Genomic DNA, 16,451 nt, shown 5'->3' with positions numbered 1-16,451 from the left:
GAGCAAAACCAGGAGAACATTGTACACAGTAAGAGCAACATTGTGCGATGATTAACTATGATAGACTTAAGTCTTCTCAATAATACAATGATCTAAGACAATTTGAAAAGACTCATGATAGAAAATGCTATCCACATCCAGAGAAAAAGTATGGAGTCTGAATGCAGATCGAAGCATACTATTTTCACTTTTTTTGTTTTTTCTTTCTCGTGATTTTCCCCTTTTATTCTGATTCTTTTTTCACAACATGATTAATGTAGAAATATGATTAATATGATTGCACATGTATAGCCTATATCAGATTACATGCTGTCTTGAGGAGGGAGAAAAAGTGAATGTTGAAAACTATCTTTACATGTAATTGGGGAAAAAAATTTAAAAATGTGACCTTGGAAAAATCATCTAAGATCTTTAACCCTCAGTTTCTTTAACTGTAAAATGAGACAATTGGACCAGCTGACTTATAAGGTCCCTTCTAGCTCTCCATCTATGGTCCTTATTTCATTGTAACCTTTTCTGCAAGCAAGAAAAATTCTAGATGGCAGCTGGAAAGCAGGGACTAGTGTGAGCTCCCCACCAAGTCCCTTCAAAAACCTATAAAAAATGGATCTGAACCAGTTCTAGAACTGCAGAACTCACAAAATAGCAGAGGGAAGCAGGGCTCCAGCCCAGAACAGCCTGGATGGTCTTGGGGTAAGGTCTATCCCACACGGAGCTGCAGGCAGAGCGGAGCAGAGCCCAGCGTGGGTGGCGCAGACCAACCAGACCAGGAGCTGGGCGGAACGTGCCCTAGTGCCCTGAATCAGTGAGCTGCAGCAGTTATCAGACTTCTCAACCCACAAACACCAAAGACAACAGAGAAGGTTAGTGGGAAAAGCTGAGGGGAGTGGAAGGAGTTTGCAGTTCAGCCACCACCCCGGGGCTGCGAAGGTGGGGCAGCTACAGAACTACAGCTGCAGTTGCTTCTGGCCCCAGGCCCACCTGGTGGGAGGAATTCAGTGGCGGATCAGAGCAGGAGTGAAGAACCTGCTGAAGATCTAAGTCCAGTCTGGGTTGGGGGGTTCTTAGGGAAGGAGGAGTGATGGTGTGGCAGCGCATCTGCCCAAGCTTGAAACATAGAACTCAGATTCTGGAATCTTTCTTTGGTGACAAAGAAGACCAAAACATAGAGCCAGAAGAAGTCAACAAAGTCAAAGAGCCTACTACAAAAGCCTCCAAGAAAAACATGAACTGGTCTCAGGCCATGGAAGAGCTCAAAAAGGATTTGGAAAAGCAAGTTAGAGAAGTAGAGGAAAAATTGGGAAGAGACATGAGAAGCATGCGAGAAAACCACGAAAAACAAGTCAATGACTTGCTAAAGGAGACCCAAAAAAATACTGAAAAATATACTGAAGAAAACAACACCTTAAAAAATAGACTAACTCAAATGGCAAAAGAGCTCCAAAAAGCCAATGAAGAGAAGAATGCCTTGAAAGTCAGAGTTAGCTAAATGGAAAAGGAGATCCAAAAGACCACTGAAGAAAATACTACCTTAAAAATTAGATTGGAGCAAGTGGAGGCTAGTGACTTTATGAGAAATCAAGATATTATAAAACAGAACCAAAGGAATGAAAAAGTGGAAGACAATGTGAAATATCTCATTGGAAAAACCACTGACCTGGAAAATAGATCCAGGAGAGAGAATTTAAAAATTATTGGACTACCTGAAAGCCATGATCAAAAAAAGAGCCTAGATATCATCTTTTAAGAAATTATCAAGGAGAACTGCCCTGATATTCTAGAGCCACAGGGCAAAATAGAATTTGAAAGAATCCACCAATTGCCTCCTCAAACAGATCCCAAAAAGAAATCTCCTAGGAATATTGTAGCCAAATTCCAGAGCTCCCAAATAAAGGAGAAAATACTGCAAGCAGCCAGAAAGAAACAATTTGAGTATTGTGGAAAAACAATCAGGATAACACAGGATCTAGCAGCTTGCACATTAAGGGATTGAAGGGCTTGGAATATAATATTCTGGAGGTCAATGGAGCTAGGATTAAAACCAAGAATCACCTACCCAGCAAAACTGAGTATCATGCTCCAAGGCAAAATATGGATTTTCAATAAAATAGAGGACTTTCAAGCTTTCTCAGTGAAAAGACCAGAGCTGAATAGAAAATTTGACTTTCAAACACAAGAATCAGGAGAAGCATGAAAAGGTAATCAAGAAAAAGAACAAGAAAAAGAAATTGCAAGAGACTTACTAAAGTTGAACTGTTTTGTTTACATTCCTACATGGAAAGATGATGTGTATGATTCATGAGACCTCAGTATTAGGGTAGCTGAAGGGAATATGCATATATATATCTTTATGTGTATATATATATATGTATATGTGAGTGTGTATGTATGTATATATGTATGAGAGAGAGAGAGAGAGAGAGCGGGCACAGGGTGAGTTGAAGATGAAGGGATGATATCTAAAAGAAATAAAATCAAATTAAGGGATGAGAGAGGAATATATTGAGAGAGGGAGATAGGGAGAGATAGAATGGGGTAAATTATCTGGCATAAAATTGGCAAGAAAAGGCAATTCTGTAGGAAGGAAAGAGGGGGCAGGTGAGGAAGAATGAGTAAATCTTGCTCTCATCAGATTTGACCTGAGGAGGGAATACCATACACACTCAATTGGGTATCTTACCCCACAGGAAAGAAAGAGGAAGAAGATAAAAAAGGGGGAATGATAGAAGGGAGGGCAGCTGGGGGAGGAGGTAATCAAAAACAAACACTTCCAAAAAGGGACCGGATCAAAGGAGAAAATTGGATAAAGGGGGATAGGTTAGGAAGGAGCAAAATATAGTTAATCTTTCACAACATGAGTATTGTGGAAGGGTTATACATAATGATACGCATGTGGCCTATGTTGTATTGCTTGACTTCTTAGGGAGGGTGTGTGGGAAGGGAAGAGGGGAGAGAATTTGGAGCTCAAAATTTTAAAAACAGATGTTCAAAAACAAAAAAAAAGTTCTTGCATGCAACTAGAAAATAAGATACACAGGCAATGGGGCATAGAAATTTATCTTGCCCTACAAGAGAGAAAGGGAAAAGGGGATGGGAGGGGAGTGTGGTGACAGAAGGGAGGGCTGACTGGGGAACAGGGCAACCAGAATATACACCATCTTGGAGTGGGGGGGAGGGTAGAAATGGGGAGAAAATTTGTAATTCAAACTCTTGTGAAAATCAATGCTGAAAACTAAATATATTAAATAAATTAAATTTAAATAAAAAACAGAAAATTCTAGTGCTAATTTTGTGTTACACAGTTGAACTCAGCTAATATTACCCTTCAAAGGGGCAAAATATTTTTTTTTATTTTTTTTTTCAGTTAGACATGACTTTATTATTTTAGTACACAAACCAAAACTTATGCAACCAGAGCAGAGGCTGTGGATGATTCATATTTCCAACTGGGTGGGAGCACTCTCTTGGTCTTGTAGTACTGGGCCAGCCAATGAATTCGGCTTTCGTTCAGAAACAGAGGGAATTTAGAATACTTATCCTTTCTGTTTCTCTCAAGATGCTTTCGAACAGCAACAGCTTTCTTGATCAAGTAATAAAGATCTTCAGGAAGATCAGGGGCAAGTCCCTTGGACTTTAGAATTCTCAAAATTTTGTTGCCAGTTACAAAGCGTACTTGTGCCACGCCATGAGAATCCCTCAGGATCACACCGAACTGGGAGGGTGTCAGGCCCTTCTTGGCCAGCTTGTAGATCTGCTCCTTCATGTTGTCTGAGGTGAGCTTCAGCCACGTGGGCACGCTGCGGCGGTTCGGCAGAGCAGACTGGGACAGGCCCTTCCCGGGAGCGTGCATGCGACCCATGATGGTGACGATCTGGCAGCGAAAAGAAAAAGAGCAAAATATTTTTAAACATTTAATTCTGTGCATATTTTCTGAATGCACATAAAACATTTAAAGTAGTATATCCCCATTATGCTTGACTTTTCCCATTTCCAATTCTTTCTATATTCTCCATATATTTTGTACCATGTTTATTCTTCAAAATTAATCTTATATCTATCACAATTGAACTCATCAGAAATGGTGCAATTAAATCAAATGTTTTCTTTTTTTCTGGAGTCCTATATAGTGTATCTCTTTCCTGCTTGTATATTCCCTAGGTTTATTTGCTCTAATCTCTGCCACTCTCTCTTTTGTTTTTTCAAATAATATTTTATTTTTTTCCCCAGTTACATACAAAGACAGTTTTTATCATTCATTGTTTTAAAATTTGAGTTCCAAATTTTCTCCCCTCCCTTTCTTCTTTTTGAGCTGGCAAGTGATTTGATATAGGCTATGCTTGTTCAATCATGCAAAACATGTTACCATATCAGTCATGTTGTGAAAGAAGACACATGGGGAAACAAAAAAAAAAAACACCCATAAATACAGAGAGTGAAATATAGTATGCTTCAATCTGCATTCATAATCCATCAGTTCTTTCTCTGGAGATGGACAGCATTTTTCATCCTGAGTCCTCTAGAATTGTCTTTGATCATTGTATTGCTGAGAATAGCCAAGTCATTCATAATTGATCATCATATATTGTTGCTCTTACTGTATACAATGTTCTGCTGGTTCTGCTCAATTCACTTTGCATCACTTCATGTAAGTCTTTCCAGATTTTTCTGAAATCAGCCTGTTCATCATTTCATATAGCACAGTAATATTCCATTATAATCATTTACTACCACTTCTTCAGACATTGACCCAATGATGATCATCCCCTCAATTTCCAATTCTTTGCCCCTACAAAAAGAGCTGCTATAAATATTTTTGTACAGATAAGTCCTTTCCCCCTTTTTTGAAGCTCTTTGGGATACAGACCCAGTAGTAGTATTTTATAGCCCTTTGGGCATAGTTCCAAATTGCCCTCCAGAATGGTTGAATCAGTTCACAGTTCCACCAACAGTGCATTAATGTCTCAATTTTCCCACCTCCCCTCCAACATTTCTCAATTTCTTTTTCTGTCATATTAGCCAATCTGATAGGTGTAAGGTGTGGTACCTCAGTTATTTTAATTTGCATTTCTCTAATCAATAGTCATTTGGAGCATTTTTTCATATGACTATAATCTGGCTTTGATTTCTTCATCTGAAAACTGCCTGTTTGATAAATAGTTCTTTGACTATCATTTGGGGAATGACTTGTATTCTTATAAATTTGACTCAGTTCTCTGTATATTTTAGAAATGAGGCCTTTATTATAGAAACTTGATGTAAAAATTATTTCTCAGCTTTTTTCTTTTCTTCTAATCTTGATTGCATTGATTTTGTTTGTGCAAGCCTTTTTAGTTTAATACAATCAATTGTCCATTTTACATCTAGTAATGAAGTTCTTCCCTTCTCCATAGATCTGACAGGTAAACCATTCCTTGCTCTCCTAATTTGCTTATATTATCACCCTTTATGTTTAAATTATATAACCATTTTAACCATATCTTGGTATTTGTTGTAAAATGTTGGTCTATACCTAGTTTCTGCCATACTGTTCTCCATTTTTCCCAGCAGTTTTTGTCAAATAGTGAGTTCTTGTCCCAAAAGCTGGGGTCTTTGGGTTTATCAAACACTAGATTACTGTGATCTTGTGTACATAATCTATTCCATTTATCCACCATTCTGTTTCTTAGTCAGTACCAGATAGTTTTGATGATGATGGCTTTTTAATACAGTTTGAGATGAAGTATAGCTAGGCCACCTTCCTTCACGTTTGCTTTTGTTAATTCCCTTGATGTTCTTGATCTTTTATTCTTCCAGATGAATTTTGTTATGATTTTTTTTCTAGCTCTATAAAATAATTTTTGGTATCTTGATTGGTATGGCACTGAATAAATAAATTAATTCAGGTAAAATTGTTATCTTTATTATATTGGCTCAGCCTACCTATGAGTAATGAATATTTTTCTAGTTGTTTAGATCTGACTTTATTTGTGTGAAGTGTTTTGTAATTGTGTTTATACAGTTCCTAGGTTTGTCTTGGCAGGTACACTATCTCTCTTTTAAAAATAAAAATAAAACTGGGGTTTTGTTTTTCTTCCATTCTCAATGAGAGGGAGGTGGGAAGCAGAGGAGGATTTTTATTGATTGAAAAATAAATTTTAATTCAAAAAATAATTGTTTTATTTATGTTTTTTCTTTTTTTTAATTTTCCTGATACTTCCCAGTCACTCCCCCAATGCACTCCAATAAACAGTCCCCCTTGTAACAAATAAGTACAGTCCCAGAAAATGAAACTGACACATTGGCCATGTCTAAAAATGGTTGCTTCATTTCACACCTTCATTCCACCACTACTCTGCTCCTGTAGGAAGCATGCTTCACCTTCAGTATTCTGAAATCACACCTGATCACTGCATTGATCAGAGTTCTGAAGTCTTTTCAGTTTTGTTTTTCTTTACTCTTGTGCTCATTGTGTAATTGTGCTCCTGGTTATTTACCTCTGTAACACTTCATACAGATCTTTCAAGGTTTCTTATCTCTTAAAGAGATCTCTGTGGTAGTGTTCTTATTGCTAGAGTTGTATAGTCAATAAGTCAGTGCTATGCAGCATGTCTTATTAATCCTAGGACTAAGTATAGAACATATTGGACAGTTTTCTAGAATTGCCAAAGCAAAATTATTTAAATTAAAAAATTTTTCCTTTTTAGTATTTAGCAATATTATCTCTACAAGGTATCCCAAAAGGTAGAATAGATAATTATAATTTCATTTAAAATCTAAAATTATATCAAGAACCATTTGTTCTGACTTATAATTGTATTCTTCAGGTGGTCTTAATAGAATGAATGTCCTTTTTTCTGTTAATATGGCTTGTGTATAATACATACCCATATTCTACAGTGCTCTTTTTATAGTTTTTCAGTAAGTTGTATTTGGGATAATAAATGTTGTGAGTAGATTTTTATTCCATTACTCACTCAACTAAAAATAAGAGAAAAAGCATTACCTTTTTGCACAGCTTTGGAGTTATGAAAAAAAACTTTTGCTTATAAAAAAATCTGTTAATATGATTATTTTAAAAAAAACAGTGCTTTATTTTGTTCTGGAATCTATTTATGGAGCTATTAAGCAACCTAAGATCACCACAGAGAAGGCAAGCCATGTATATTAACTTTTAAATGAACCTGCTTGAGCTTTATTTCTGCATTTCTGGAAGTATTTCTCCTTCATCTAATCATGTGATACTTTATATTCTTTTATACTCTCATAAATGTTCTAATTGATAATTATCTGTGTATATTTCTTAACATGTTTACTCGATTGTAAGCTTTGTGAGGACAAGAACCATGTCTTATATGTCTTTTATCTCTCTTTCTTGACCCCCTTCTGCCCCTACTTATCACATTGCACCTCGTACATATTTGGTGTTTAATAGATGTTTCAGTCAATAAATCTGTTGTAGATGTAATGTTTTATCAGTGTTTATCTACATGTTTTAATTAGAGGAATTGACTGGTAAGCTTTTTGCTTTGCAAATTTTTCTGCATTAGACAATTTGAGATGTTTTCATAGGAGGAATAACACTTTTTTTCTGAAGAAATTTGGTGATAGTTGTATATATTCAGTGTGTCTTTTTAATTATGTAGTCCTTAGTAACATTCTTTTTCCACATATAAAATGATGGTGGAAAAGTGCCATTTACTGTCAAGTGACTATTTTGTACAACATACTGTACATCAAGCCAGTCAGTTTTATAGCTCACACTTATTTGTGGCTCTTTAAAATTTACAGAGAACTTTATAGATATTGGATGTGTAGTTTGACTACATAAACTCATTATCGTAATAAAGTGTAGTTTTGTAATTCATTGTATACTTATTTGAAAGTAAATATATTTTTTTGTGTCATTTCAGGACTCACAGTTGGTAATAGAAGCCTACAAATCAGGGTTTGAACCTCCTGGAGACATTGAATTTGAGGATTATACTCAGCCAATGAAGCGTACTATATCTGAAACTAGTCTTTCAAATTCCAGAGGGGACAGCAAAACAGAGCTCAAATTTGCTGGCAAGTCCAAGGGAAAATTGTGGCCCTTCATCAAAAAAAATAAGGTACTGCTGGTTTGAACTCTGGAGGTTTCAGTGACTCTTTGTCTTGTGATATTTTCAGCTAAGATTTTTAAGTGTTAAATTTCAGAATACAAAAAAAATGGATGTGTTGTTTTGTAACTTTCTGTTTATCTTTAAAAGGAAGATTTCTAAATTGTGTTGCTTTTATTTATTGTGGATGGTTATGTCTTTGCCATGGCCATTTGTTTATAACTCAAAAGCCATATAGTACTTACATTGTGTCATGCATACTAACAAATGGATTACTCTGAGCTGCTTTACATCACTATTTTCACATTTCTAAATTCTTGAAACCTGTGTTGACTTAATTTGGGAAAGGGAATTCTGAATAAATTTTCCACAATAGTTTTATTGAACTTTTCTCATCCGCTAACCCACTTTTAAACTCATATTAACTTGTATCTGTGAAATTTATTTTTAGTTTTGACACTGGGATACAACTACAGGGCAGCATTAATCCAGGGTTATAAAGTATGATCAAGACAGTGTTTCTGCTTTATACTTAGAATAGTCTCCCCGTAATTCAGAAACACAAAAGATGATAAGCCTTGTTGTTTACTTGGTGCTAGAGTCATTTTGAGGGCTCTCATAAATCTTCCATTGATTTGTGTCAGTTCAGGTAGCTGAACATTATTTCTTTTTTAACTTTAGAACTAGTAGAAAATAACTTAATGAACTGCAGTTTGCATGTAAAAGTCTGCATGAGCTTTTTACCGACTATTTCTTGCTGTTCTTTCTGTTGCATTGCTTACTAAACCTTCACTTTTTTATCATCTTGTTTTAACACATTTTACACATTTTCTTTTGGACCATGGCATATATATTTAATTGTTTGTGTTTTAATTGCTTTGTACTTCAAATATTATTTGATGCTTATTTTTGTTTTGTGTCTTCTTGTTTCTGGTTTTTATTCTCTCACTGCTCCATCTCTTATACGTAGCTTATGTCCCTTTAACATCCCCCCATCAGCCCCCCCCTCCTCCCCCTGCCTCTGCCTCACCCTCTGCTGTTCCCAACGGCCCCCAGTCTCCCAAGCAGCAAAAGGAGCCCCTCTCCCATCGCTTCAACGAGTTCATGACCTCCAAACCCAAAATCCACTGCTTCAGGAGTCTAAAGCGTGGGGTAAGTTCTGCTCTAGATAGCTGTCTCTCTCGCGCTTTTGTTGCACTTTCTGTTCTCTGTACCAAGTTTTATTTGTGAATGATTATTGTGTCACTATAGCTTCAAAAAATAAGAAAAAGAAGAATCTGTGATCAATTGTGATGAAAAATTTCCCAGTGAAACCACAGAACACATGCCTGTATGCAATAATGGTACATGGAGGAATGATTCTCCTACTTTTTGTCAAAAGAATATACAACTTTAGTGTTTCACCTTGATCTTTACAAAATAGGTGAACTGAGATGTAGTTTTCATAACCACTGATACACAAGACAGGGTAGAATGTCAAAACAGAATAGGAAAATAATTGTTTATTTAACTTAGCCTTAACTCAGTTTAACTCCATTCACTCTACTTTTTATTAAGCATCTTCTGTATGTGAATCATATTTAGAACAAGTTGTTGTCATCTGTAGCCCAGGATTTTAGAGAATTGCTATAAATCACCATGGAGCAAATAGCTATTTATGAGAATTTAATAAGGACTGATAATGTACCTAATTATTAGAAAAGAATAAATTCAGGGCTTGTCTTTAAAAGGAGGAAAGGAGAATTGATCTGAAATATATAATCAGTAGAATTTCAGATTAGAATATCCTAGGAATCAAAACATAGCTCCTGTAGCATTGACTGCATATATGACATGACTATCTTCAGTCTTTTGTAATGTGGTTAGCCCCAAAGATGGATATTAATCCTATTCATTAATAATGTTATAAATTCTGTCAGTCCCTGAGGGAGGATATACTTCTATACTTTCCTCATAATTAGATGTAACTCTTACCAGGAAGAAATTTATTATCACCAGTGAATTGTTAATTGTGAGTAGGTATTTCACTTATTTAGATACACTAGATTGAGAGAAAAGCACTCTTTAATGCTTAGGTTAGTTAATTTTCTAGTAAAGGATTAAAATGGTCACATCTTTATAGAGAGTACCTTTTGTTTGAAAATCTAAAGATGTTTTTTTCCTCATTGTGAAATGAAAAGTACTATCATGGACAATGTATTTGTGGACTGACGTAGTAAAAATACGGAGCAAAATAACTGGTGTCACTCAACATAACATAATAAATTTAAAAACTGGAAATATAATAATTTTCCTAGAGATTTCAAGGGAGCAACTTAGGATGTGGAATTTGACTCTAAAGTGTATGATTACATTGTATTCCATAGTTAACAGTTGTGGAAAGGCAACAGCCCACTGGTTCATGCCAGCCTTCATGTTTTCGGTCTTCTACCTTGATTGTCATTAAAGAAATGCAAACTTCTTATCATGGGGCTTTTGTTAGATTGCTAAGATTTGATATTTGCTGTGCCTTCACTGTAAATCAGATTTTTTTTTAATAAAAACTAGTTACTGACCTTATAATGAATACCTTCACAATAAGTATGATCTTTGCATTTACTTTTAAAAATTTCATCTTATATTTTTAAACTTTCATACCATTTGTTAAATTGTATAGCATACTGCCTTTCCTCTATTAGACATCCACAATCAATTGGACTTAACTAAGTGCATTTGGTTTATGTGCCATCATTTTTTTTGAATGTCAAAGGAAAGTTAAAAAGAAACCTAAATTTTATAGCAATATAAGAAAGAGATATCTAGAAAATATTATAATCATCAGAATTGAACATAACTTTATAAAGAAAGAGGAATATAATTTATTTTGCTTTCATTTTAAGAAAGGCAGCATTTTAATAACTTTAATCTTACTAAGAGTTGTTTTAGAAATAACTCCAACATAGTTTCATAATTTTACAATAAGACTCAGCAATCACTTTTTATTACCTGAATTGACCATTTTCTATTATAAAATTTTTGTTGAATTGAAAACACATTTGGCAAATAGAAACACATTTTGATCCTGTTTAGTCAGTTAATTTGTTTTTCAGTTAGTTCAGATTTGATAATCTTTTGACTTCCTTATCTTTGAGAGGATGCAAGACATTAGAAGAAGCACATTGCAAAAGAAAAGTTAGTAGGTACCATTTGGGAAAATATTATTGAATAAGTCAAAATAAATTCACAAAAAATATTTTTCAGCATGGAAAATTAACATCTATTTCCCTATGCAATAATCTATAGAAACAGATTGTGATTACATTCTCGGCTTATTAGTAGTTTTCCCTTCCATAATTGGGATTACAATTATTTTGAAGATCATTTACATGGAAAAATCATCCTAGGAGATTTAGAAATTCATATGTTGAATTTCTTTTTGGGTTCATATTTCTCAGAATCACAAGTTTTTAGAATTGAAAGGAACTGCACAGATCATCTAGTCTGACTACCTTGCTTTAGAGACCTGTTTAGAGATTATGCACTCATTTTACACTGAGGCCCAGAGAGATGATGTAATTTTTGCTAAGATCACACAGAAGGTGACAGATAGAAACCACAACCTAGGTATCCTGACCTCTAATTTAGTCTTCTTACATATTATACACTATCTCATTTTTACCACTAGAGTATGAAAGTCTTTAAACATTTGTAGAACAATTTGATTTCTTTCCTAAACATTTAAATAAACAAAGTCAAGGAGTTTTGTGGTTTTTGTTTACCTTTGTGTGTGTGTGTGTGTGTGTGTATATATACATATATATATATACATATATATATACATATATATATATATATATATATATATATATATATATATATGTATTTGTGTGTTTTTAAAGTGGTAATTGTTAATGCTATCATAATGAACTTTATTTCATTGACCATATTTTGTTGATCCAAACAACTTTCTTTACACATAAGGTATGACACTTCAAAGTCTTTTCTTTGGTATATTCCCTAAACATTAGCCAATATTAATTCCTTTATCTTTATACAAAAGAGTAAATCAAAGTAAGACTAGATAGAATATTTTCTTTTGCTCTCATTGTTATGAGAATACATTGTTCCTTTTACTTGTTCTAAATTAAGATTTTTTTTTCTGGTTTGAGTAAATGAGTTTTTCTGTACCTTAAAATTTTCTTTAATAAAAAATTCTTCATTGTCGATCTTAATATTTCAAAGATATTTACCAAATGCCATCAGAGATTTGATTATGCCTTTTTTCCTTACTATAGAACCAGAAAAATGAGGTATCCTATTGGTTTCTGCTTGTCCCCTTTTAACAAATCTATATTTTCTCTTGCTGATTCATCGGCAGACTCAGTCTTTCTCTTTTCACAAAGAACTTATGAAGAGGACTATAGGGAAACCTACCTATGCCATTGAGGCTAGGGAATATGTTGTAAGTTTACATGTGATAATTGCACAGCCACTAACCCCATTTACCAGGCAACTACTGGGGAACCCAAATTCATTAAGGAAATAACTTGATTAACTGCTTACAATACGAAATGGCAACAGAGGTCACTTGGAGGGTCTTTGCATTTGGGCATGGAAAAGAGAAATGAAGTAAATTATACTCTAAGGAAAATGACCTTTTTGTTGGTTACCTCATTTGGGAACTTAAACAAAAGTTCATAGCCTCCACAGCATACTCCAGTTCCTTTTTCTTCTTTTTAGTTCCAGTTCTAGTGGAGCTGTTCTGTAGAATTACAACTACCTTACAAAAGTACACATTAAGTGTGCTTGGACTTACTCTGATTATGGCTCTTTTACTCTTAATTGACCAGCTGAATATCATAGAACTAGAGCATCATCACAAAGACCCTCCTTGTGCCATAAACTGATTGCCATTCATTTGTATTGCTTATTTTTTTTATGGCACATCCAATACAAATCATGTTATGAATATATTCATAAGCAATAACCAGTGAGAGAAATTATTGAGAAAACAAAATGCCTCATGAAGCATGAATAAGTAATTGACATATCAAAATTTGAAATTTTCATGTTAAACCTTGGTTTACTTCTATCCCCTGTTTTTGTATATGAGGTTAGTGTCTATGCCTGCCCAATAACACATGGATCACTGGCTTCATGTTTCCTCATGTGTTATTGATGCTTTGTGGCTCCCAAGGCTCTTCTTTGTTGCCTGCTAGGTTAGTGAACTGTCTTATACAGGCAGTTTCTGTTCTCCCTTCTTCTGGGAATGTAAATAATGAAACTTTAGAATATTCTCTTAGCAAGCAAGAGTAGTTTTCTGACAATGGATTAAGTAATTGGTAGGCTCACCATTTCAAGCTAACAACAAATTTCTGTTTGTTTAAAAGGCTCCATTTGGGTTGGAAGACCTTACATTATGAATGGTTATTCACATTTCACGACAGAAACCCTACAATTTGCCTTTAAATTCAAACATTTAGTGATCTGTTAGATTTTTAAATAGTTGTTTGCTTTTTAAAGAGACCTTAATATACTTAAATTATATCTTATTAAAATTAGCTCTTTTTAAGTTGGTGATTTCTGTTGTTGCTATCATTTATTAAATGTACAGAAAAAGGGCTAGTTTGATTATTAATGCCTTCAATTAGCAATGTTTATGTAGATTGTAGCGCATGTAGCATACTTTTATGTATTAAAGTATACCTGCTTTGTAGGTCAATATTTAGGAATCCTTATGCTGTGCACCATAAGTGTTGTCTGTATGTACAAAGAACTCAAGTTGTATTGAATATATCTCTGCTAAAGTTCACAGGAATGCTAAAGCACTTCATTTCAACTGCCTAGGTCACTGTCACAGCAGCTCCTTTTTCTCTATTCATTTTTGTGTATGTTGTCTTTAAAAATCTAATCCTCTTCCTCCTCCCTGAATGCCTTTTTCTCTATTTCTCTAATTAATGAAAGTTGTCCTTCATTTACTAGCATGTTACATTTTTTGAAATTTTAACTGGAAGATAATATAATATAGGATGTCTTCTGTTGTTAGATTTCATAAAAGCAATTCTTCATGTATTTTATATCAATTATACTATAACTTTACACTTCTTTTCTTACATGGCATTCAGAAATATCATTTGATTTGATTGCTTGCTCTAGCTGTTTTTTTAAATATCTTTATAAAGATTGAATGTTAAATCAGAAAGAGTGACTATCTGGTTCCTCAAAGTTGGATCTTAAAAATTTTCTATCTTATTTAGGAAGAAATGATAACTTTGACTTAGCTTTGAAGAACTAGATGTTTTACTTAGGTCCTGTCAAGATAAATTCAAAAAAGTTGATAGTCATTTATTTTGTAAAGACATTTTCAACTTTTCGTAACAAAGGGAGCCTAAATTTTTAAAATCTGAACTGTGAAAAATGGCCTACAGTAAAACAATGTGTCGAGTCCTTGTCAGTTTTTATCTCCTTAGAAAGGTGAAGTATTAGTGCTTTGTGACTTCTGGTAATTTTTTTACCTTATGAAGCTCTTGCTACAAATTGTCATATCTGCCTCAGTTTTTGGACTATTTGCGTTATTTTAAATTAAACAAGTTTTCTGCATGTCAGTTTTTGTTTTATATAATTTTTCCCATTTTTTGAGAATTAACACAAAAAATTGGTTTCTAAATTAAAAACACCTCTTCCTTACCCAAGATGGTGTTTCATATACCAGTAAATTACACAAAAACATTTTTCCTTTTCTAGTTTTGAGATTCTTTCTGATTTTTTTGGGGGGGGGAGCTCTTTTTTTGGGTGGTGTCCTTAGTTTTAAACAACTACCAGGGAGCCTGTGCCAACACTGGTAGGTAAGGATAAACATTGTGGTGGTAGGTATTACTAAGATAGTTGACTTTTACGGCTAAAACACTTGACTGTTCAGAGGCAAATCTCTTGTATATGCACAATACCCATCACCTACATGGACTATAACTACAACAGTATCCTTGAGTAATTTACAAAATGTTACTATATTAAAAAATTCTAAAGAGAGGCTACCCAGTGGGAAAAAGTGATATGGAGACCAAGATAGGGAAAGAAGATAATGTGTTTGCTCCTAGCATAACAATCAGAGGCTCTTTGCTCAAAGAGATGATATTCAATTGTAAATAGAGGTTCATGGGGGAAGCAATAAGCATTTATATAGTGCCTACTATGTGCCAGGCACTGTGCATTTTATTTTATTTTACTTTTTACAAATATTATCTTTATTTAATCTTCACAACAACCCCAAGACTAAAGTGCTGTCAAACTTCATTTAATAGTTGAGGAGACTGAGGTAAATAAAGGTTCCATGACTTGCCTGGGGTTATACACCTAATGTCTTAGGCTCAACTCAGTTTTCCTGACTCAAGGCCCAGTATGATATCCATGGCACCTCCTCGTGATTGCCTCACTCACCAATCGCCTCATGGTAGTCATTATACAAATTTCTGAGAATGTCTCACACAACTGAAGGCAGTGTGTGTGTTTGTGTTTGTGTGTGTGTATTAGTGTCACAGAGTACCTTTCCATCCTTCATTTTTCCTTTCAGTTTATTTATTTATTTGAAGCAATCAGGGTTAAGTGGCTTGCCCAGGGTCACACAGCTAGTAAGTGTCTGAGACTGGATTTGAACTCAGGTCTTCCTGACTCTAGGGCCAGTGCTCTCTCCAGTGCACTGCATTTTCAGTTTAATTTGTAGATTTTTTTTTCCTTGCCTGGACACTCTCTGTGTCTGCTAAAAAAAAAAATGTGTCATGCTCAAAAGTAGTTTCTTTTGAGTCATGGATGATAAAACTTTTCATCTGGGTGGGAATTTACTTGGGAAATTTGGTGAATAAATTACAGCCTGATTATTATGATTGATAAATACTTAATGAGTTTCACACTGTATAATGATCATGAGTCACATTGTACTGATATTAGCAATAAAACATTGTAAGCACAAACTTCACTCTTCCATTTTCACTTGCTCAAGCAGCATGATAGCTAAAAGAACCTTTGGTGAAGGTTTGCCCCTCTTGTGAACTTTTGCACAGATTTGCTACAAATCATTTTCACAAACTGACAGATGAATGTATGTGTTATGTTATAACAGTAGAGTTGACAAAGTTCCTCTTCTACTGATATGCTCTTATTTTTTCTCTTTTTTTCCTGTATTCCTTCAATTTTTACATGAAGCTTTCTCTCAAGCTGGTAAGCACAATTATAAGATGCATGTCCTCTATTTAATCACAGTTTCCTTTTATGTTTCATATGTGTGCTATGCCACTTGCAGCATCCTGTGAAATTAACTATCCGAACTGTGATTTGTATGGTTTTGTTCTTGTTTCCTTATTAAACAGCTTTGGGTACACAAGTCTGGAATATAATAGAAGT

General features: G+C 34.5%; 2 protein-coding genes across 12 annotated transcripts in view; one reads left to right on the top strand and one right to left on the bottom strand.

Moving 5' to 3' along the window:
• The window catches only part of FNBP1 (formin binding protein 1), a 189,603-nt gene that overhangs the window by 156,217 nt on the left and 16,935 nt on the right, over positions 1 to 16,451 (top strand). For 4 of the 11 annotated variants that reach the window (XM_036748971.1, XM_036748970.1, XM_036748968.1 and 1 more), the window contains exons 9-11: positions 7,890 to 8,087; positions 9,132 to 9,227; positions 16,254 to 16,268. In XM_036748971.1, coding sequence (XP_036604866.1) covers positions 7,890 to 8,087; positions 9,132 to 9,227; positions 16,254 to 16,268 — 309 coding nt within the window. The remainder of the gene's footprint in view (positions 1 to 7,889; positions 8,088 to 9,131; positions 9,228 to 16,253; positions 16,269 to 16,451) is intronic. The other 7 variants (XM_036748979.1, XM_036748977.1, XM_036748978.1 and 4 more) reach the window with 3 other exon arrangements.
• On the bottom strand, positions 3,378 to 3,877 carry LOC118841506 (40S ribosomal protein S13-like). Its single transcript, XM_036748980.1, has one exon. It carries the CDS (start codon positions 3,857 to 3,859, stop codon positions 3,404 to 3,406), a length of 456 nt encoding a protein of 151 aa, XP_036604875.1. The 5' UTR covers positions 3,860 to 3,877; the 3' UTR covers positions 3,378 to 3,403.

Source organism: Trichosurus vulpecula, chromosome 3 (assembly GCF_011100635.1).
Source record: "Trichosurus vulpecula isolate mTriVul1 chromosome 3, mTriVul1.pri, whole genome shotgun sequence".
Taxonomy (NCBI): domain Eukaryota; kingdom Metazoa; phylum Chordata; class Mammalia; order Diprotodontia; family Phalangeridae; genus Trichosurus; species Trichosurus vulpecula.
The sequence above is the reverse complement of the archived record's forward strand: the minus strand, read 5'-3'. Positions and strand labels throughout refer to the sequence as shown.

Excerpts from the sequence above, each read along its gene's own strand:
- LOC118841506 (XM_036748980.1), bottom strand. The coding sequence starts at position 3,859 with ATGGGTCGCATGCACGCTCCCGGGAAGGGCCTGTCCCAGTCTGCTCTG.